The sequence below is a fragment of the Trifolium pratense genome, linkage group LG3 (genome assembly GCF_020283565.1).
Source record: "Trifolium pratense cultivar HEN17-A07 linkage group LG3, ARS_RC_1.1, whole genome shotgun sequence".
Taxonomy (NCBI): domain Eukaryota; kingdom Viridiplantae; phylum Streptophyta; class Magnoliopsida; order Fabales; family Fabaceae; genus Trifolium; species Trifolium pratense.
In genome coordinates this window covers 10838868-10858765 of record NC_060061.1, presented here as the reverse complement: position 1 = coordinate 10858765, position 19898 = coordinate 10838868, and the positions used below count along the sequence as shown (strand labels likewise).

The following is a 19898-nucleotide window of genomic DNA, read 5'->3' as shown; positions in this document are numbered from 1 at the left end:
GCTAATGTGATTTTTTTTAACAATAATAAAGTTAACTCATTTTATTAATCAAAGAGTTCTAGATACAAAAAAAAAAATTAAAATGAAAAAACAGTGACTATATCAAAAATAGGTCGCTTAACTAAAGTATGAGTGATCGTATTCACTTGTTGCTTAATAAATTTCACCTAAAGTTGGTAACAACAATAACATAGACTTAGGTATCGTTTGACCTGACTTTTTTCCCTCTTATTTAGAGCTTATGCAAATAATTTATGCAATTTTTATATATTATTATAACTTTGTCAAGGTAGTTTATGATAAAATAGTTTATAAAATTACAATTCTCACTAGTGTGAACTTATAAAATAGCATAAAACTTAATTTATATTGCATAAGCTGTTTGCATAAGCTTAAAAAAAGCTGGGCCAAACGGACCCTTAATATTATAAACTAACAAGCTAGACTAAGAAAAACCAACATAGTTGGAAGAAATAACATCAACTGCAATTTTTTAGTCACTTTCAAAAAGTAACATGTAAAAATATCTCTTTGAATCACTTCATGCATAGCTTCATTTATTGCCAGTCTCCCCTATTGTGTTGAGCTTCTCATAAAACAAAAACATTAGAACTTGCTTAAATGAAGCGATCTTGATAATCATAAATACGCCATCTTCATCTTGTTGCACCTTACCTGCTTTAGAAGCTAGCGCCGACGTTGCATCTTAGACAATCATAAATCGGAGGTTGTCATTGCACAACGTACGCTATGCCCTTGAGGTTGTTGTAAATAATGCAAGTTTCACTTGGCGTAGCATTTGCACATCCCAAGTTATTTGAAGGGAAGGAATGGACATGGTAGTTGGGGGTGGACGACGTATTAACATACAACATGATGTCTGGTGCAATAAAACTAACGACATCATACTACATGCTCCAACATATCTTTAAAATTTGAGCAACTAATAATTAAGGATTTGTTGTTGGAAGACCGAAAACAGCCGGGCACGAAGCTAACTTAGTTAACACATCTATCTTACATGTGAATGGCGAGAATAACTTAGTCCACAGTTTGAAACTTGCGACAAATGTTATATGTACTCGAAATTGCATTTGTTGTGGGGAATATGGTAAGAATCGTTTGCATTCGTTTATTATTATATAGAGAGTGCTAACTAGTGTCCATAGAGAATTAGTCAAGGAGGTTAGTATAGTAAAATGTTCTCGAAACTTATGTAATTAATCTCTTCAAAGTGTATACAAATATTATTTTCAATAAAAAATTTACCTCTTCTAATTTTTTTAACTAGTGCCCCAAAAACATTAGTTAGCATTACCCTTATTACACTACACTATAGTAGTAGTATGTTCTAAATGGTAGAGTTGTGGACAAAATTAGGGTTGTGGGGGTGGGTTGATTGAGCCTGACACATTAAAAAGTATGTGGTGCAAATAACAACCTAAATAACAAAACAATTTCTTTAGACCTAATAATTGGCCCAACCCGACTAAATTGGTCCATTCAACAAAAAACCCTAGATTCAGCCGCATGCGTAATTCGCGTTCCTTCCGTTATCACCACAAACCCTAGACACACAACGCTTCCTTATAAATACTCACTCATATTCCACACTTCATCATCATCAACACAGCAACAATGGCTGTGCCGATCCTCACAAAGAAGATCGTTAAGAAAAGGGTCAAGAAATTCATTAGACCCCAAAGCGATCGCAAGATCTGTGTAAAGGTATAACAATAACAATATCTTTTCTCTTTTTCTCAATTTCAATTTTTTATTAACAAACCGGAAGTGATGATAATGATTGTCGCCCCAGTCTTAATTTGCATCTACATGGTGTAACGTGGTGACTGACTTTTCTATCTGATCCTGTTTATTCTATTATCATATTTTTCTTACTTTCAATTTTATTTTACTAAATTTTAATTTAATATTTTATATGGGATATGAGGAAAAACAATCTTAATATGTGACGTCCAGTCTTACTGTGAATTTCATACTTGGTGAAAAAGATCGACTATCTGATCCCATTTTCCAAATTTAAACAATTTCTTATTTTTATCAAACAAGTTTTGTTTTTTTTTAGTTTGTAAAATTACTATGTTTATGTCTTTTGGATGTTGGGTTTTATGACATGTTTTTGACACCAGTCTTGTTCTTATTAAGTACAATTTCTAATTTTTGAATTTGTTTTTAAAATTTTAAATTTTTGTAATAGTATATGAAGTGCAATGAGAAATGAGGATAAAATTCCATACGGTTCTGTTATAGATGATGAAACAAACATGCACTACCATCTGATCTCTTGCCAAAAAATTCGTTTTTTTTTTCTGTCAATTTTATATTTTTATCATTTTTAATCTGAATTTGTTGAATTTCTTTTACAATTTTTGTATGTAATTTGCCTATGGTATCTGATGTCCTGAATTTAGACTTTAGTCTTGTAGCTGGACATTTCGTTTTTACGGGCATATAGCAAACTTTTACAGATCTTGCGACACAGGGGTTTTCTTAATTATAAGCCTACTGTTACTAATTCTCTGTTTATATTTTTTTTAATATAAATAATTGATTTTTTAAATTCTAGTTATTTAAATGTATATTGTTCTGCAATCTGTGATGCAATTATAATATCCTTACTATTATGATTATCCGTGATTATCAAAATTATCACCATCTTTCGACTGAGATTGCAGAACATAACAACAAACACTTTTATTTAATTATGCTTTTATTTTTAAATGTGGTTCAATTTCAAGTGTTGTTTTTTGTGTTCATTTAACATATGATGTGTTTGTTTTTAATAGGAAAATTGGCGTAGACCCAAGGGTATAGATTCTCGTGTTAGGAGAAAGTTTAAAGGATGTACTTTGATGCCAAATATTGGTTATGGGTCTGACAAGAAGACTAGGCATTATCTTCCAAATGGTTTCAAGAAATTTCTTGTTAGTAATGTTAATGATTTGGAGTTGCTTATGATGCACAATAGGACTTATTGTGCTGAAATTGCACACAATGTATCTACAAGAAAGAGGAAGGATATAGTAGAGAGAGCTGCACAACTTGATGTTGTTGTAACAAACAAATTAGCTAGACTAAGAAGCCAAGAGGATGAATAGTTTTGTAGTGATCTTTTAGGAGTTTTTTATATTGGTTTATACTTTCGGATGATATGATATTTTTGTTCTAAAATGATGTACAAACATTCTATATAACCCTAGTCTATAGAGAATACTTGTTACATCCACTTAATTTTATAATTTGTAAAAGCTAAATCCAATTTAATCTAATCCTTTTGTAAAAGCTAAACAATTAAATTTACAAGCATTCCTAGTGTTCTCAAATTTTAATTCTTTATGGAGGATGTATAACTCGCAACATTCACTTGTAATCACCTATAAGAGCCTCAACTTTCTGCTCCAATCATTAATCATTCTAAAATAATTTAGAAGTGTTACCTCATTTCTAGAAGGCCGACCCAAAAGCTATATAGTATGTTACTGCTTATTCTTAAAACGGTACTATTAGCTCGTTTTAAACTTGGTCAATCTCCATCTCATCTTAAGGAAAACTGTCTAATTGGTGACTTATAAAAATATAGGACCCTCCATATCTTCCTGTTTTACTTATGTTGTTCTACATCATTGGTACTGCTTTTAAGAGTTTGTAATACCTTGGGGGATTTTGAGCAACTATGCCAACAAATTCTTAAAGACAACACATTCTCGTGCCTCTCAGACTTGTTATTATTTGTTAATGTTGTGGGTCTGTCTGCCTAGTTTACAACAACAATGGGTGATGGGTCACATGCTGCTATGGTGATAAGAGAGAATATTGAAAGAAAATAAATAAGAGATAGGAACGAGAGTAGGATCTTGGTCTTGTTTTCATAGAAGCAAAACTAATAGAACTCCATACAAACAGGTAGATTAATTAACAGGATTTCATATTGCCCATTAACCAGGCCACTTGGTGTTAACTTAGTGCAGTCAAAGATTTGGGTAGAAGTAGCACTTAAATTGATCATAATTTAACTGTTTTTCCTTCTAGTGAAAGAAGGAAACAATAAAGAAAATAAATCATTGCGAGAGACGAAGGAAAAATTACATCAGCTATTGGTTGCCAACCTTCAATGATTAATTCAAAACATATGCCTCATCTTCCCGAGGACTATCTTGCAGCTGTGAATTGTGATGTTCAAACTACAGTACTTGCATTTTTAGCAACTGTTCAAACTTCAAATTAACAGGATACGTATATTTTGTGCATGACAAACTAATGTGAAAGACTAAATTCTAACTGCAGTACAATTCAAAATACAGTTAACTATAGTATACCATAATGTATTGAGCAGAACCCAAACAACTGATAAGAAGGTATCCAGTCCGTTTAAATTTCTAACAATGCACAGCCGTGCAAAACTTTACCTCAATATAAGTATTTACAAGTGATCTTTCTTAGTTAATGTTTTGGACGGTTTCTGTTTCTGCACAAACATAAACTGACAAGCCGTGTAATTTGTATTATTGATTAAACAGTGGCTGTGAAGGCCTTGACAAGCCGTGCAAGCAATGCAAGAAAAATGCTCACAAACAATTTACCTAGATTGCGCTAAAGTTAAGTACATCCTTGAGGCATACAAATTAATTCAAAGTAGCATCATAAGATCAGTTATTCAAAAGTACATAAATGAAGTAAACTAAATACAGATTAGATGGTGTTAAATTTAGGCTAATATTTCATTAATAGATTGAAATATTAGAGGACTGCAGCAAAAGCCCTTTTTTATTTCAATTTGGTTTGGTCATTGTGGGAACGCAGGAACAAAATATTTTAAACGAGAAAAGAAATGAAGACAATGAGGAATGGGAGAAGCAGGAAGAGAGTAAGGGATTCTATGATATGTTGTATACAAAATCATAATAATCAACACAAGTAATAAATCATCAACCAATACAATAAAAGAACAAGCAAGCACAGCAGCAAGCTTAAATTTACCCCCAAGATATGAATCTAAAACTAAATCGAGAACAAAGACTCGTGTACAATGAATAAGCATCAAAATCAGTAGGGAGAACCTGATCAGCACGTATTAACTCCATCTTTGCAATCTTTAGTCAAATTATAGAATGTTTCCACACGAGTCTTTCCACGGTAAAAGACCTCTGTATCCACTGCAACTCTCATGTAACCATCAAACTCAACAGGCTTTCCATTGTTAAGAAGACTAGTTTCATTGTACCATTCACTTGAATTTCCCCACAGTTCCGTATAATCATCAAGCAAATGCACCTTGAAATTCGATCTCAACTTATCAAAGTAATTATAATACGGCTCATTCGTAGCAACATACAAATTCCTCCAAGGCTGAACCATCCCTTTAAGCTTCTCAAGAATTGCATCTGGCGAAGTATCGGAATCCAAATTAGGCCATAGCTCCTTATTTTGAGCTTTTTCCCCGCGAACCACATGAACTGCATCGAAATCCCAGTCCATTCTTCCACTAATCTCAGTAACAATGTTCATCAACCTCTTGGATTTCCACAAAGCATGCCAAGGTCTCTGAATATACTTAGCAGCCTGGCCTTCACAAACTCTATACCAATAATTCTCCGGCTCAGGGGAATCAAATTGCCTCCAAATGATGGTACTTTTATCCTTCTGAAGTTGCATAGGAGTAACCTTATGAGTAACAACCTTTCTAACAGGAACCTTCTTTTTCTTAAGATGAGTCTTATCCCATCTCTTCCAATCTCTCAAAAACTCACCTTCCTCAACAATGGAAGCTACCTCTTTCAAATGCTCAAAATCAAAGTAATACCTAAAATCCTTTCCTTCTTCATCCTTATTACTAGGGTTATACATTGAAGATAAACAAACACTCAAATCCATAACAAAAGTTCTATTCAAAAACATTGCTTCACCTAAACCACACAAGAAACTCCACATATAATGATTCATACCCTTACAATAATCACCACCTCGTGAATAATACAAATACTTGCCATTCCTAAAATTAGTCTCCGATCCCAAACTCGGAATCGTGTCGTTGATCTGATCATCCCTGTTCGAATTTCGCGGCAATGTTTTTCCCTTACCACCTCCGGTCCGTGGTGTCCGTGGCGCCGGATTTCGACGCGCATTCACACCGGAATGAAAGCCACCTGCGTGAATAACCTTATAATGACATTCATCAGTTACAGTTACCCTAAACCGACGAAAATCACGGTACTTCCTCCATGACTTCTCTCTTTTATTACGAAACCTCCACGAAACATCGCAATCACCGGAAACAGCACCGTTCACCGGAGTTTGATACTCGAAAAACGAAATAGACTTAAAAGCACGAAGATTAAATCTCTGAATAGCAATAAGAACACGAGGATCGGAGCAATTTAGCGTTCCGAGAAGCTCCTTACAGTCAGAGGAAATAGGACCAGGCGCCGCGACGGATGAATTGATGATTTTCTCCTCGGATTTTTCAATTACAGCTTCCGTGACGGCGGGAGTTGCATCGGCGGAGGAAGGAAGAGGTGAGTCCTGTGGTGAAGGAGTGATGTCTTCACCGGTTTTGATAACGGAAGTGTCGATGTGGAAAGTGGCGTTTTTAGGTTGAGTGAAGAGGTTTGTTAAGGCTGGTGAAGATTGAAGCCATGGATCAGGTGGTTGGTATGTGATGGCAATGACGGTGAAGATGAGAACGGTGAAGACGAAGAATGAAAAACATAGATTGCTTATTAGTTTGATTAGGTTTTGGCCTATTGGTTCTGTTCTACTACTGGTGGTGGTGGTTGAGTTTGAATTAGAATCCTTCATTTCTTTGGATTTGGTTTTGAGATCTGAAATGGGATAAGGGTAATGTAATGTATGTAGAATGTGGTGGCGAATGGTGACGGTGGATCTGATATGATATGATATATTCTAAATCTGGTGGGAAGCCATAGTCATGGCTTACTTGGGTTTACTACTGTTGCGACTTCCTCAGTAAGCTTTACTTTTACTCCATCATCATCAACATCATCACCCTTTTTTATTTTCTTTTTCATTTTATTTAATATATGAAAAGTGTAAATTATAACTAATTTCTAACTGTATCTGAAAAAATATTAAACTAAATATAATTAATGTTCAACTATATTTTAATTGTAGTCCCCCACAAATTGTAATTTTGTTTGGATTAAATAATGTTTTTTCTTCGGTATGTACAATCACGATGTATTTCTGTTTGGGTTAGGTTTCTCTATATCTTCTCTTTTTTATTTAATATATTTCCACTTTTGCTTAAATAAAATAAAATAAAATGATAGTATGAAGAAGCTGATACAATGAGTGCACTTTATATAGTGTGCAAGTGTGTCACCTTAAGAATCTAAGATAAGATAACCAATATAATAGTAGACTTCTAATCCAACGATATTAACAGAGAGTTGTAATAACATAAAATAAAAAGTTACATTTTAATCTCATTGTTGATCTCTCAAATTATATAGCATTCTTGCACATGTGCTTCATTTCACCAAACCACCACCTTTGAATCCATTTTGTATATAACACTTTGCATACACATATATACATTACAAAGTTGGACTACAATAACTAAGGAAACACATTTCAGCGAAAGGCGTGGTTGTAGTCGTGATAACGTAAGTTTTTGTATATGAAGTGAGCTAACCACCGTGACAACGCGAATGAAAGTATCGCAAGGACAACCATTGAATTTCTTGTTACAGCTGAAACCGCACCGTGTTTCATTATGGCAACAATCCCAATTGCAGCAACTGATATGATCTGCAGCACCACTTCCACCACATTAAGGCTCTTATAGGCCAAATTGCAACTCTTGCAATTCACCACATGGCTCCAGTACCTGTTCAAATTTAATAATTTTTCAACAATAACCGAATCTTAACCAATAAAACAAAAGACATTTTTGAGTAATAACAAGTGACACAACAAAGTGACTAGCTATACAAAGTTGACAGCAAAAAGAAACCGAATACACTAGGCTTAGATTGTGATTCATTCATTAAAATGAATCGAGATTCATGTTCAAAATAGATACACACTAGAGATTCAAATCAATTAGGTTAAGTTTTGCATCAAATCAAGATACTATTCGCATGTATCGGAGAGAATACTGATAACCATACTTAAAACTTCACACGTGAAAATGCAATCTTATGTGATTTACCTGTCCAAAAGCTGTTCTCTAGGAGGTGTAGGAGGAAGAGCTCCACTATATTTTCCTCTCCAATCAACTTGACCGCCTGCATACTTATTTAACCACTTCCGGAAAGCAATCACAAGAGCATCTGCTTTTGTTGGAACAAAACATGCCTTATGCCAATTTTCTTGACCAACATCCATTATTTTCTTTTCCTATCAAAATAATTTAGCAATATTATTTGAGGAACCAAACTATTATATTGTTTTCCAGGGATATGTTACTTCTGTTCTGCTGAAACATAAACTATTCAGCTTAAGGGGGAAAAGCAGACAGATGTAACCTAGGGCTTGGTTGGAATGACTTATTTGAGCATATCTACTTATAAAATGTCATGAAGCTCTTTTTAGCTTACTTCCATAAGCTCTCCAGGATAGCTTATGAAAACAACTTATAGCTTATATGGAAAAAGTTTGACTTTGTTTAATCTTTTGTTATAGAAATACTTATATATATAAGTACTTATATGATATCCGTCCATGTCATAAGTGGTTTAATTAAGTTGTTTATTCAAACAGAGCCTAGTCAACGGGATAAATGATTTGTTAATTATAAAACGAATTACCTCAACATGAAGAAGATATAAATCTGAATCAAGAACCAAGTTGTCTCCCACATGAAACATCCACCGCGGTACAATTTTATTAATCCACAGTCCAAAGTTTCTTGGAAAGCACCAAATTAGTCTGCTATTACCAGGACTAACAGGAATACAAATAAAGATCAAAGCAAATTTCTTCTGAACCGATGATTTCTGCATTAAAATACATTATGTAACACTAGTATAAAACTGGCTGTGCACTTTTCGTTATATAAGGATCATAATACTCAATAAGTTACCTTAGTTTCAACAGAAGATGCAGGTTCATATTTATCAGAATATGCATAAAAGATGCTTGGTGGCATAAATTTGCTTTCGCTCCAAGTCCAACCCTGATTTACTGTGAAACCATTTACATCTAACTCTTCAATTGACAATTCAAGTGGTGTTCCTCCTTCTCTATCAAGTTTCTCTGTTAAATTAATTGAGTTTTAAGTATGTAATTGTCATTGTGTCAAAAAAAAAAGTATGTAATTGTCATATATAAAACAAATAGGAATTTGCTGAAGTTAAAAGATTTATCATATATATATGCATACCTTTTGGTTTTGGAGTGTTCAACATTCCATAGTGTGCATATGGAAGATGTGCAGGGTCCATGAGGTTTTCAATCAGTACCTCATACCTGAAAAGAGCTTAATGACATGTTTTCTTAAAAAGTCTAACATGCATCTTAGAATTGAGTTAATCCAACCTTACAAAACCAGCTTGTAAAGTGAGGATTGCCTCTAGTTTATAAACACTTAGTCAGGCCATATTGCAACCGATGTGAGACTTCTTAACAATGCAAATTATGCATATTTAATGTAATGTTTGTGTTTTTCATCTTCCAAAATCATATCAAATTATTATATTAAGCTATCAATTACCAATCAGAGGAAAACAATCACATTAATGTTAAGCTAGGCCAATCTACAAAAGGAATATCATTCTTTTTTAGTCTTACAATCTTACCCATAAGCAATTTCTCTGTTCCCCATTAAGCTACTATAGGATGGATCATCAATTTCTGGTATGAATGGGGGTGTTTTCTTTGTGATAATATCTTTGTATTGAGGATCGGTATTTGGCCAAAACCACAAGATATCATTCTGCACAGTGCTTGGGTAAGCAGCTACACATGCTTTTTTCGACGTATGAATCTGCAATTTTGTTTATGCAAAAGTAAATGAGGACTACAAGATAACAAACAATTTTTTCTCTTCAAAAGCGATAGTTAAAAAAGAACGGAGGGAGTAGTTACAGGAGGACCGTCACGAGGTGCCTGAGGAATAAACTTGCAATCACCTGATCCATTAAAACACCAACCATGATACACACACTGCAACCTACCCCATTGATCAATTCTTCCTTCAGACAAAGGTGCCAATCTATGAGGACATGCATCATCAAAAACTTTCCATTCACCTTCATTCCTATCCCACCATATAACAACATCAATTCCCATCACTTTCTTAGCATGAGGTGCTCTTTTGTCAAGATCACAAATTGGCATCAATGGATACCACTGTGAGTACCAATCAAATTTCTCTGAATCTGCTTCAACTTCTGACTCCTCATCATCCACTTGAAGATTACTACTACTGGACTCTGTTAATGGAGAAGATGATAAGACAGTGAAAAGCTTGAATTTTGAAGTATTCCCACGAATTAATGGAAGTGTTAAATGTATTTGTGAGTTCAAGAACATGTTTTTTTTTAATGATGTTTGTGTTTCAAGTGTTATTGGGATGTGGTGTGAACGAACAGAAAAAGCTAACATAGCTTCCATTTGTTCCTTTCTGCAATAATGTTCAATGATTCAACTTAAGAGATGTTGTAATTAGAGGCTCCAGTTTTTTGTGTTTTCATTTTTATTATGCAAATTATGCAATGAATGAGTGTCGCATTTGCATAATTAACAAACTTACTATTAATTGTGCATTTTCATTAACTAGTTATTAATATTACTTACTTTATTGATCTATTAATCCGCACAGGCTATTCTTTTTTCTTTGTATTATTCTACTTAGTTATCCCATAATAATTATCACATTTGTCCGTTTCACACAAACTAAAAAAGATGATAAATGTTTATAAAAAAAAAAGGGATGATAAATGAACAAAAGTTTCTAAAAAAAAAAAGCTCAATTAAATAATTCATATTTATTAAAATATTCTAAATATTCAAAATTTTAAGACTTTAAGTGTTTAAGGATAATTAAATAAATTTGATTTTAGAAGGGACTAAAACTGCATGAGTTTTTTCTTGTAGGACAAAAAACTATAAAATTAAGTAAAGGTAGCAGTGCCCTTATTCATCCTACAAAGAATATAAGAATTTGGGTTACTATGAAAGTAACATACATCCCTTCACAGGTTCCACAAGAGAAGAAAAACAGTATTTATACAGGAATTCAAATAATTGAACTCATCTCTTCATGCTGTTATTATGCTCATATTTTAGCCACACCAATAATTACTAGCTTTGTTTTAGTACACACACACACACACAATAATGTTGGACATCATTAACTAAGGAAACACAACCATTAACCAGCTTTGTTTCAGTGAAAGGCGTGGTTGTAGTCATGATAACGTAAGTATTTGTATATGAAGTGAGCTAACAACCGCGACAATGCGAATGAAAGTACCGCAAGCACAACCATTGAATTTCTTGTTACAGCTGAAACTGCACCCTGCTTCACTGCGGCAACAATCCCAATTGCAGCAACTGATATGATCTGCAACGCCACTTCCACCACATGGAGGCTCTTATAGGCCAAACTGCAACTCTTGCAATTCACCACATGACTCCAGTACCTGTTCAAATTTGATAATTTGTAATCAAGAACATGGTACAAATACCCATTGCAATTAATGATTTTGTAACATTGATCTTTTTAGAATTTTATATTTGAAAGTTCTTGGTTTAAGCTTGACATTTTTTTGATGAATTAACAACATAATGACATCGGAGAACCTAGAAGACATCCCAACGAGGTTGGCACCTCTCGTAGGCTCCCATCCCCTGCCAAGTGTTCATGTTCATGAAACCAAACCCATCAAAAAAACAAGTGTGGGGAAACAAAAACAAGCAAACGCAAACTAGGTGAACCTATAACTTGGTTTAAGCTTGACATAAGTAAAGCTCTCCACTTAAAACCATGGTTATCAATTTAATATTCCAATAGTGAATCAGAAGACCTATTTCTCTAACCGTTAATCAAATCTTCTTATGAATCATAAGCTACATTACCAATGGAAACTAGGACATTTTTTATGGAAAAATATGTGACAAATTTTAAGTTTTTTTTTTACATAACAAAAGTTTAAGTTGATATATCACATATGAACCTCAATAAATTCTTGTCATAAATAAAACGACATGAGAAAAGTGACTAGAAGCTATACAATGTTCACAACAAAAAGAAGCTGATTACACTAGGTTTAGCTAGTGATTCGTTTGAATGGATCGAGATTCATCATAATGAACTGGGATTCAAGATGAGATTCATGTTCAAAATATATATACACTTGAGATTCATATCGATTAGGTTACCTGTTCAAAAGCTGTTCTCTAGGAGGTGTAGGAGGAAGAGCGCCGCTATATTTTCCTCTCCAATCAACTTGACCACCTGCATACTTCTTCAACCACTTTCTAAAACCAATCACAAGAGCATCTGCTTTTGTTGGCACAAAACAGGCCTTATGCCAATTTTCTTGACCAACATCCATTATTTTTTTTTTCCTATCAAAATTAATATTGTAATATTAATTGATGAATCAAACTTCTACATTGTTCTCAACAATGATTCATAAATTATAAATGGAATTACCTCAACATGGAGAAGATATAAATCTGAATCTAGAATCAAGTTTAGTCTCAGATGAAACATCCATCGCGGTACAATTTTGTCAATCCACAGTCCGAAATTTCTTGGAGAGCACAAAATCAGTCTGCTATTACCAGGACTAACAGGAATGCAAATAAATATCAAAGCAAATTTCTTCTGAAACGATGATTTCTGCAAAAAAATTATATGATATAACACCATTATAAAACTGGCCGCCGTGATGTAGAGGATCATATTATAGCTACTCAATTTGTTACTAATACCATAGTTTCAACGGAAGATGCAGGTTTATTTGGATCACTATATGCGTAATTTGGATCATATAAAGTGTTGTTTGATGTAAACACATTGTAAAAGATGCTTGGTGGCATAAATATGCTTTTACTCCAACCCTGAGTTGCTGTGAAACCATTGACATCTAACTCTTCAATTGACAATTCAAGTGGTCTTCCTCCTTCTCTATCATCTTTCTCTGTTAAGTTAATTAAGTTTTAATTATGTAATTTTCATATAAAAAAAAAACAAATAGGAATTTTCTGGAGTTAAAACATTTATCATATATATGCATACCTTTTGGTTGTGCAGTGTTCATTACTCCATAGTGTGCATATGGAACATGTGCAGGGTCCATGAGGTTTTCAATCAGTACCTCATACCTGAAATTGCACATTCAATTAAATTAGAAAAATATGCTAATCAGATGATATGCTTTTTTTTAAAATTAAATATGTTTGTAGTCTATATAAAAAATCAGATCAAATTATTATATCAATTACACCAATCACAAAAAACAATCACATAAGCTAGGCCAATCTATAAAAGAAATATCATATTTTTATATTTGTCTTAAAATCTTACCCATAAGGAATATCTCTGTTTACCATTACTCTAGTATATGATGGATCATCAATTTCTGGCATGAATGGGGGTGTTTTCCTTGTGATAATATCTTTGTACTGAGGATCAGTATTTGGCCAAAACCACAAAATGTCATTCTGCACTGTGCTTGGGTAAGCAGCTACACATGCTTTTTTCGACGTATGAATCTGCCATTTTATTTATGCAAAAGTAAATGAGGACTACAAGAAAACTAAACAAACAATGGAAGGATCACTTTAATGCAACATAAACAATTTTTTCTCTTCAAAATCGACAGTTAAAAAGGAACGGAGGGAGTAGTTACTGGAGGTCCGTCACGAGGTGCCTGAGGAATGAATTTGCAATCACCTGATCCATTAAAACACCAACCATGATACACACACTGCAACCTACCCCATTGATCAATTCTTCCTTCAGACAAAGGTGCCAATCTATGAGGACAAGCATCATCAAAAACTTTCCATTCACCTTCATTCCTATCCCACCATATAACAACATCAATTCCCATCACCTTCTTAGCATGAGGTGCTCTTTTGTCAAGATCACAAAGTGGCATCAAAGCGTACCACTGTGAGTACCAGTCAAATTTCTCTGAATCTGCTTCAACTTCTGATTCATCCCATGGAAGGTTACTACTGGACTCTGTTAACGGTGAAGGTGATGAGGCAGTGAAAAGCTTGAATTTTGAAGTGCTCCCATTACTTAATGAATGTTTTGAATGCAATTGTGAGTTCAAGAACATTGATTTTTTTAATGGGGTTTGTGTTTTAATTGCTACTGGGATGTGAAGTGAAGGAACAGAAAAGGCCAACATAGCTTCCACTGTTCCCTTCTCCAAACCTTACAGAAGAAAGTGGCAACACTTGAGTGTTCAATGATTCAACTGTAGAGATGATGCAACTAGAAGCTCACATTTTTTGTGTGCATGTTTAACAGACCCCATTTTGGTTCCCACATTGCTTTCATTGTTCCCAAGCAAAAATAAATGCAAAATTAATCCTTGACATTTTTATATGGAAGACAAATTATTCCCTCTATAACGAACCAGGGATTAGTTTGTCCCCAATATGAAAATGTCAGAAACTATTTTGAGTTTTATTTTTGTGATAACTAAATTGGGCCGTCAAAAAATTGTGAGGGACTAAAAAGAATCTCCACTCTTTAGAATCTCATTTTAGACATATTTCTTCTTAAAAGTCATGTATTTAACTTTTAAAAGATTTAAAGTTTACTTTTCTTAATGTAATTTTTTTAATTTTGGTACGCATGTTAGCAAAACCCTTACTTAATAGTTACGGTACCCTATTAAAGAAAGCTGACACATATTTTTCCAAGGTTGTCTTCAATAATTTTGCAACTTTTTCTATATTTGGCTGAGATGACATCATGTCACACATGACTTGCTTCTCCCAGTTCCTTTATGTATATTCACCACATGGCAATTAAAGATTGCAATAGATCAGATCAAAACTTTAAAAAAGTAACATATTTTTTAAATTAAAAAAAAAAATCAATTCATCGCCATCGTGAAACACAGTTACACTGTCGTCGGCGTACTACCATAGCAGTATCTCTCAGTTTGTCACCACTGCTTTGGTGGACAAGTGAGGAAAATGTTCCATGATGGACAAAGTTTTAAAAGCATTGAATCAAGTGAGTGTAAAAGATCTTAATATGTAGTAGCTATACTTAATGACATCTCTTTTTGTTATACCACCATAAATGTATCATTTTGATTTTTTTTTTTTATCGTATATTTAATTAAACATAAAAAAATGCTTAATTAATCAAATTAATAATTTGTTGTATTCAACTCAACAACTCAAATCCACAAACTCACTCCTTCAACATAAACCCAATAAATCCTCTATTTTATTCAAAAAATAATAGTAAATCCTCTAATTAAATAAATCAATAATTATTAGTTTTATAATCCAAAATCTTTAATCTTCATCTTCTACATCCAAATCCAGATTTTCATGTTCATCTTCTACACCCATAAATTCCTAACATCACTCTCTCTTCTTCAACCTCACTCCTTACCCTGTTAGAATATCAAATGTAAAGGAAAATTGAGAGAGAAATGGTGTGATTCTTTATTATGATCACTTGATTTTACAAGAGTGTGATACAAGTCTTCTTATACTAAAGCTAATGACTACAGCAACTAATCATGAGCTAGAACTTGGAAGATACAAATTTCAGTTAGTTAGAAAAAGCAGGAAACATAACTAACTCGATAACTTGTGCTACAAGCAAAGTTCTAAGCTTATTTTAACATACCCCATCATCACCTTCCCTTCTCCAACCTCACTCTCTCTTTTTGTTTTGCCTAAAGCAGCACCTGTTACCTATTACCCTGTTTTGCACCTAATACTAAGAACAATGTATAACACATCAAATCTACCACAAAATCAAAATACATCAACATAAACAGGTTCAAAGTAACAAAGTTGTTATGATACTGCAAAGTAGTTTGAAAATACAAAAGAACTAACTTACTAATACAGTACTAACAATTGAAAATTAATGTCAAATCATAGATACAATCAATAACTTACATAGGTAGACTCCGCCCGACTATCAACCCAAGCGCCAAATTTCCAATCGTCTGTTTTTAAAAACAACTCATCAAGACGCCCCTTTGAAGATTATTGGACTACAAATAATAAAAGATTAAAATAATCAGCATAGGAATATGTTCAAGCACATAAAAGAAATTTATACTATATTTTGAATCTAACATATATATTCACATTCTCAAATCAATTATAAACAACTTATAGGCTATATAACAATTAGATCCACTAATGTAGTCTCCCTCACCTCACATTTCTCTGTTTTGTTTCTACTTGGCACTTTTTTTATGTTCTCAAAACTCCATTGTACAGACTCCAACTTATATAACTCAATAAGGATAAATAAAACTTAATTGGTAAGATACATATAAGCTATATGTAAATCCAAGGGATGAGGATAATCTACACATAATCATAAGCTAGTTTCCTCACTGGTGTTGTGAGGTGAGTTCCCCCCATTTAACAAGCATGCTCACTGTCAATCGGCATCGCCTTGGATGTATCAATGAAGGATGCAAAGATAAACCCCTCTATATTTGATATGCTTCCTATTGGATCATACCTGAGTTTTTTCACTTATCTTGTTCATATATGAAAAAAAAAATATTGCAAGTCTTTAATTAAGGAATAGGAATACAAGAGTACAAAAAACTGTGGCATACCAATAAGAATCGACATGTACGAGGAGTAAAGCTCATAATACTCTTGATGCACAATCATAGTAGAAACTAAAAGGTTACAAACTAAACCGCAACATATGAAAATTGAAAGCTTGTAATACTCTTGTGTAAGTTCCAGCCAGATTATTAGCTTCAAGGTGTAGGTGTAATTGAGTTGAATCTCTTAGAATTGAGTATTGAGCCTAACTCATCCTTACAAAACCGGCTTGTAAGTTGAGGATTGCCTCTAGTATTTAAACACTTGTAAGGTGAGGATTGCATCTAGTATATAAACACTTAGTCAGGTCATCTCTCAACCGATGTGGGACTCTTAACACCCTGGCTCGCGCCAAGCACTACGGGCTTGAGGCGCGGATATGAATGGTAGAGGGCCCGATCAGAAACCTGATTGCAGGCGGCCCGACGAAGTGGCCCAGCGAATCGTTGATAGGCTCTGATACCATATTCGAATTTGGGAGGCCTATACTCAACCACAAAAGCTAGCTTGAGAGTTGAGGTTTGCACTACATTTATAAAGGCTATCTTTGTCATATCTCTAGCCAATGTGGGACTTCTTAACATAATCACAACATATTAATTATTTTAATGGAAGTGTGATAAAACAATTAGCAAGTAAACCATTTTTCATTGCATCAAATTAATAAAGCAGATAACCCATTTTGCAGAAAGTAAAAAGAAAAGAACTAACCAGAAAAAGAACCTTGATATAGCCGGTAGGATCGCGTTTGAGAATCTCTCTAATTGATGGGAGTTGGAGAATGAGAATCAACGTTTGAAAAGCTAGGGTTTCAGAATCGCGTTTGAGTAAAACGTTCTTGGGAAATGAGGGTTCGAGAATCGCACGGCAATGCATGGTGGTGGGTTTGGGAGTGACCGAAAGCATCAACAATGGAGAAATCACTTATTTATGATATGATTTTTTAATGATAGTGTTTAAATAAGCATTTAATCTCTCCACTATGGTGTGTACAATTTATCTATTCAACAACTTATGACTCCTAACTCAAAACAATGGGATGTTGAAAAGATAAATTCTTTATTTTCAGAAAAAGCGGCAAATATGGATTGTAGGACGCTTTATAGTAGCAAGCAAGACTTAATACTTTGGAGGGAGAAGCCATGGCTATCAAAGAAGCAATCGGTTAAATGTTACAAAGAGGCTTTTCTCTGTTGAGAATAATTCAAAGTTAGTTAAAATTGAGTTAGTTTGGTTGTTGCAAAAGCTGTTACTTGCTTTACAAGTAAAACAGAATTAGTTAGTGTGTAGGTTAGTTAGTTGAGTTAACTGCTATGTTAATAAGTAACCATAGTTGGTTAATGCTAACTCATTGGCTTTGTGTATAAAAACCATACTACACCATTGTAAAGATATATCAATTGATCATTAATGAATTTACCCCTTTTCTCTCATTCTTTCTCACAATTTGTTCATTCACATTCATCCATTCATTGTTCATAAGTTCTAACAAACTGGTATCTAGAGCCTCAAGGTTCGTGGCATTAAAGAATTGATCAAGATTCACTGCAATTTGATCAATTAACTCAGGAAGAAGATGACAAGTCAACTAGAAACACTCGGCAACAGTTTTGGTGGGAAATTGCCAATTCTTGATGCAAGCAATTGGGATCGATGGAATAAGCAAATGAAAGTGATATTTGGGTTTCAAGAAGTACAAGATGTGATTGAAACTGCTATCACTGAATTAGCAGCAGATGCAACAGACAATCAGAGGAATGCACATCGTGCATTGAAGAAGAAAGATTTCAAAGCAATGTTCTTCATTCATCAATGTGTTGATTTGGTGAATTTCCAGAAGATTGAGAATGCAACATCAGCTAAGGAATGTTGGGACATTCTTGAGAAAGCACACTCAGGGAATGAGAAGCTGAAGCAGGTTAGATTACAAACTTGGAAAAGGAAATTTGAACTGCTGCAGATGGAAAACAATGAAAGCATTGCAGATTACTTTAACAAGATCACAAACATCACAAATCAGATGAAGAGTTGTGGTGATACTTGTGACAATCAAACCATTGTTGGTAAGGTTATGAGAACTTTATCTCCTAAGTTTGATTATATCACTGTTGCAATAATGGAAACCAAAGATTTGTCAACATTGACATTGGATGAATTACAATGTACACTGGAGTCTCATGAACAAAGAATCATGGAAAGAACAAAAGATAGGGCCACTGATCAAGCATTGCAAGCTCATGCAGAAAAGAAAGGCAATGGCAAATGGAAGGGGAAAGATAAGTCCAAGAAGAATGATGAATGTTCAAAGCCTTGAGACTTTGAATTAAAGGGGTGTGTTGAGAATAATTCAAAGTTAGTTAAAATTGAGTTAGTTTGGTTGTTGCAAAAGCTGTTACTTGCTTTACAAGTAAAACAGAATTAGTTAGTGTGTAGGTTAGTTAGTTGAGTTAACTGCTATGTTAATAAGTAACCATAGTTGGTTAATGCTAACTCATTGGTTTTGTGTATAAAAACCATACTACACCATTGTAAAGATATATCAATTGATCATTAATGAATTTACCCCTTTTCTCTCATTCTTTCTCACAATTTGTTCATTCACATTCATCCATTCATTGTTCATAAGTTCTAACATTCTCATCATATTTGAGAGTGACTCCAAAATTGTTGTTGATGCTATTTCATCTAGCCAAATAGGAATATCTGAGTTTAGTTTGTTGATTTCTAGCATTAAGTCTTTATTATTATCAAATTCCAACTTTGAGGTCAAATTTGTAAAGCGACAAGCGAATATGGCCGCCCACGTCTTAGCACGAGCGACATATTCCATGTCTGGTCGCAATGATATGAATTAAGTTTTCTCTTGTAAAAAAAAAAAGTTTATTCACAAAAAAAAAAAACTCAAAATTTGATTTTTAGTACAGATATTCATTATTTTTAGTTGAACTTTTTTTTGACACATTTTTTAGTTGAACTTTTTGACTTTTAAAAAATTCATATTTATTTTAATCTCATGTCATGTCATGCTATAAAATTCTAAATTTGATTTTAGAAGGGACTAAAACTGCGTGAATCTTTTCTTGTAGGACAAGAATTGTAAAATTTAGTAAAGGTACTGGTAG

General features: G+C 33.7%; 4 protein-coding genes and 3 non-coding genes across 8 annotated transcripts; 4 read left to right on the top strand and 3 right to left on the bottom strand.

The window, feature by feature from the left end:
* Positions 1-1546: 1546 nt before the first annotated feature.
* LOC123914169 (60S ribosomal protein L32-1-like) lies at positions 1547-3243 on the top strand. The gene is made up of 2 exons (XM_045965200.1): positions 1547-1728; positions 2808-3243. Exons 1-2 carry the CDS (start codon positions 1639-1641, stop codon positions 3117-3119), a joined length of 402 nt encoding a protein of 133 aa, XP_045821156.1. The 5' UTR covers positions 1547-1638; the 3' UTR covers positions 3120-3243.
* Positions 1788-1870, top strand: LOC123919244. Its single transcript, XR_006813153.1, has one exon. It is a non-coding gene; the product is annotated as a small nucleolar RNA U31b (small nucleolar RNA).
* LOC123919189 lies at positions 2232-2307 on the top strand. Its single transcript, XR_006813101.1, has one exon. It is a non-coding gene; the product is annotated as a small nucleolar RNA Z195/SNORD33/SNORD32 family (small nucleolar RNA).
* Positions 2609-2695, top strand: LOC123919190. The gene has a single exon (XR_006813102.1). It is a non-coding gene; the product is annotated as a small nucleolar RNA Z196/R39/R59 family (small nucleolar RNA).
* A 1623-nt stretch (positions 3244-4866) lies between the features above and the next one.
* Positions 4867-7039, bottom strand: LOC123914168. Its single transcript, XM_045965199.1, has one exon. It carries the CDS (start codon positions 6814-6816, stop codon positions 5083-5085), a length of 1734 nt encoding a protein of 577 aa, XP_045821155.1. The 5' UTR covers positions 6817-7039; the 3' UTR covers positions 4867-5082.
* Positions 7040-7403: 364 nt separating this feature from the next.
* LOC123914165 (protochlorophyllide-dependent translocon component 52, chloroplastic-like) lies at positions 7404-10756 on the bottom strand. The gene is made up of 7 exons (XM_045965192.1): positions 10069-10756; positions 9780-9967; positions 9365-9450; positions 9065-9237; positions 8790-8978; positions 8192-8379; positions 7404-7867 (listed from the first exon to the last, which is right to left on the bottom strand). Exons 1-7 carry the CDS (start codon positions 10594-10596, stop codon positions 7612-7614), a joined length of 1608 nt encoding a protein of 535 aa, XP_045821148.1. The 5' UTR covers positions 10597-10756; the 3' UTR covers positions 7404-7611.
* Positions 10757-11298: 542 nt separating this feature from the next.
* On the bottom strand, positions 11299-15274 carry LOC123914167 (protochlorophyllide-dependent translocon component 52, chloroplastic-like). 2 transcript variants are annotated; one of them, XM_045965198.1, is made up of 7 exons: positions 13845-15274; positions 13520-13707; positions 13232-13317; positions 12925-13133; positions 12643-12832; positions 12367-12553; positions 11299-11627 (listed from the first exon to the last, which is right to left on the bottom strand). In XM_045965198.1, exons 1-7 carry the CDS (start codon positions 14352-14354, stop codon positions 11372-11374), a joined length of 1626 nt encoding a protein of 541 aa, XP_045821154.1. In that variant the 5' UTR covers positions 14355-15274; the 3' UTR covers positions 11299-11371. The 2 variants fall into 2 exon arrangements, with proteins under 2 accessions (XP_045821154.1, XP_045821153.1); XM_045965197.1 differs by lacking the exon at positions 11299-11627 and having other exon boundaries at positions 12378-12555; positions 12644-12832; positions 13845-14568.
* Positions 15275-19898: the final 4624 nt, after the last annotated feature.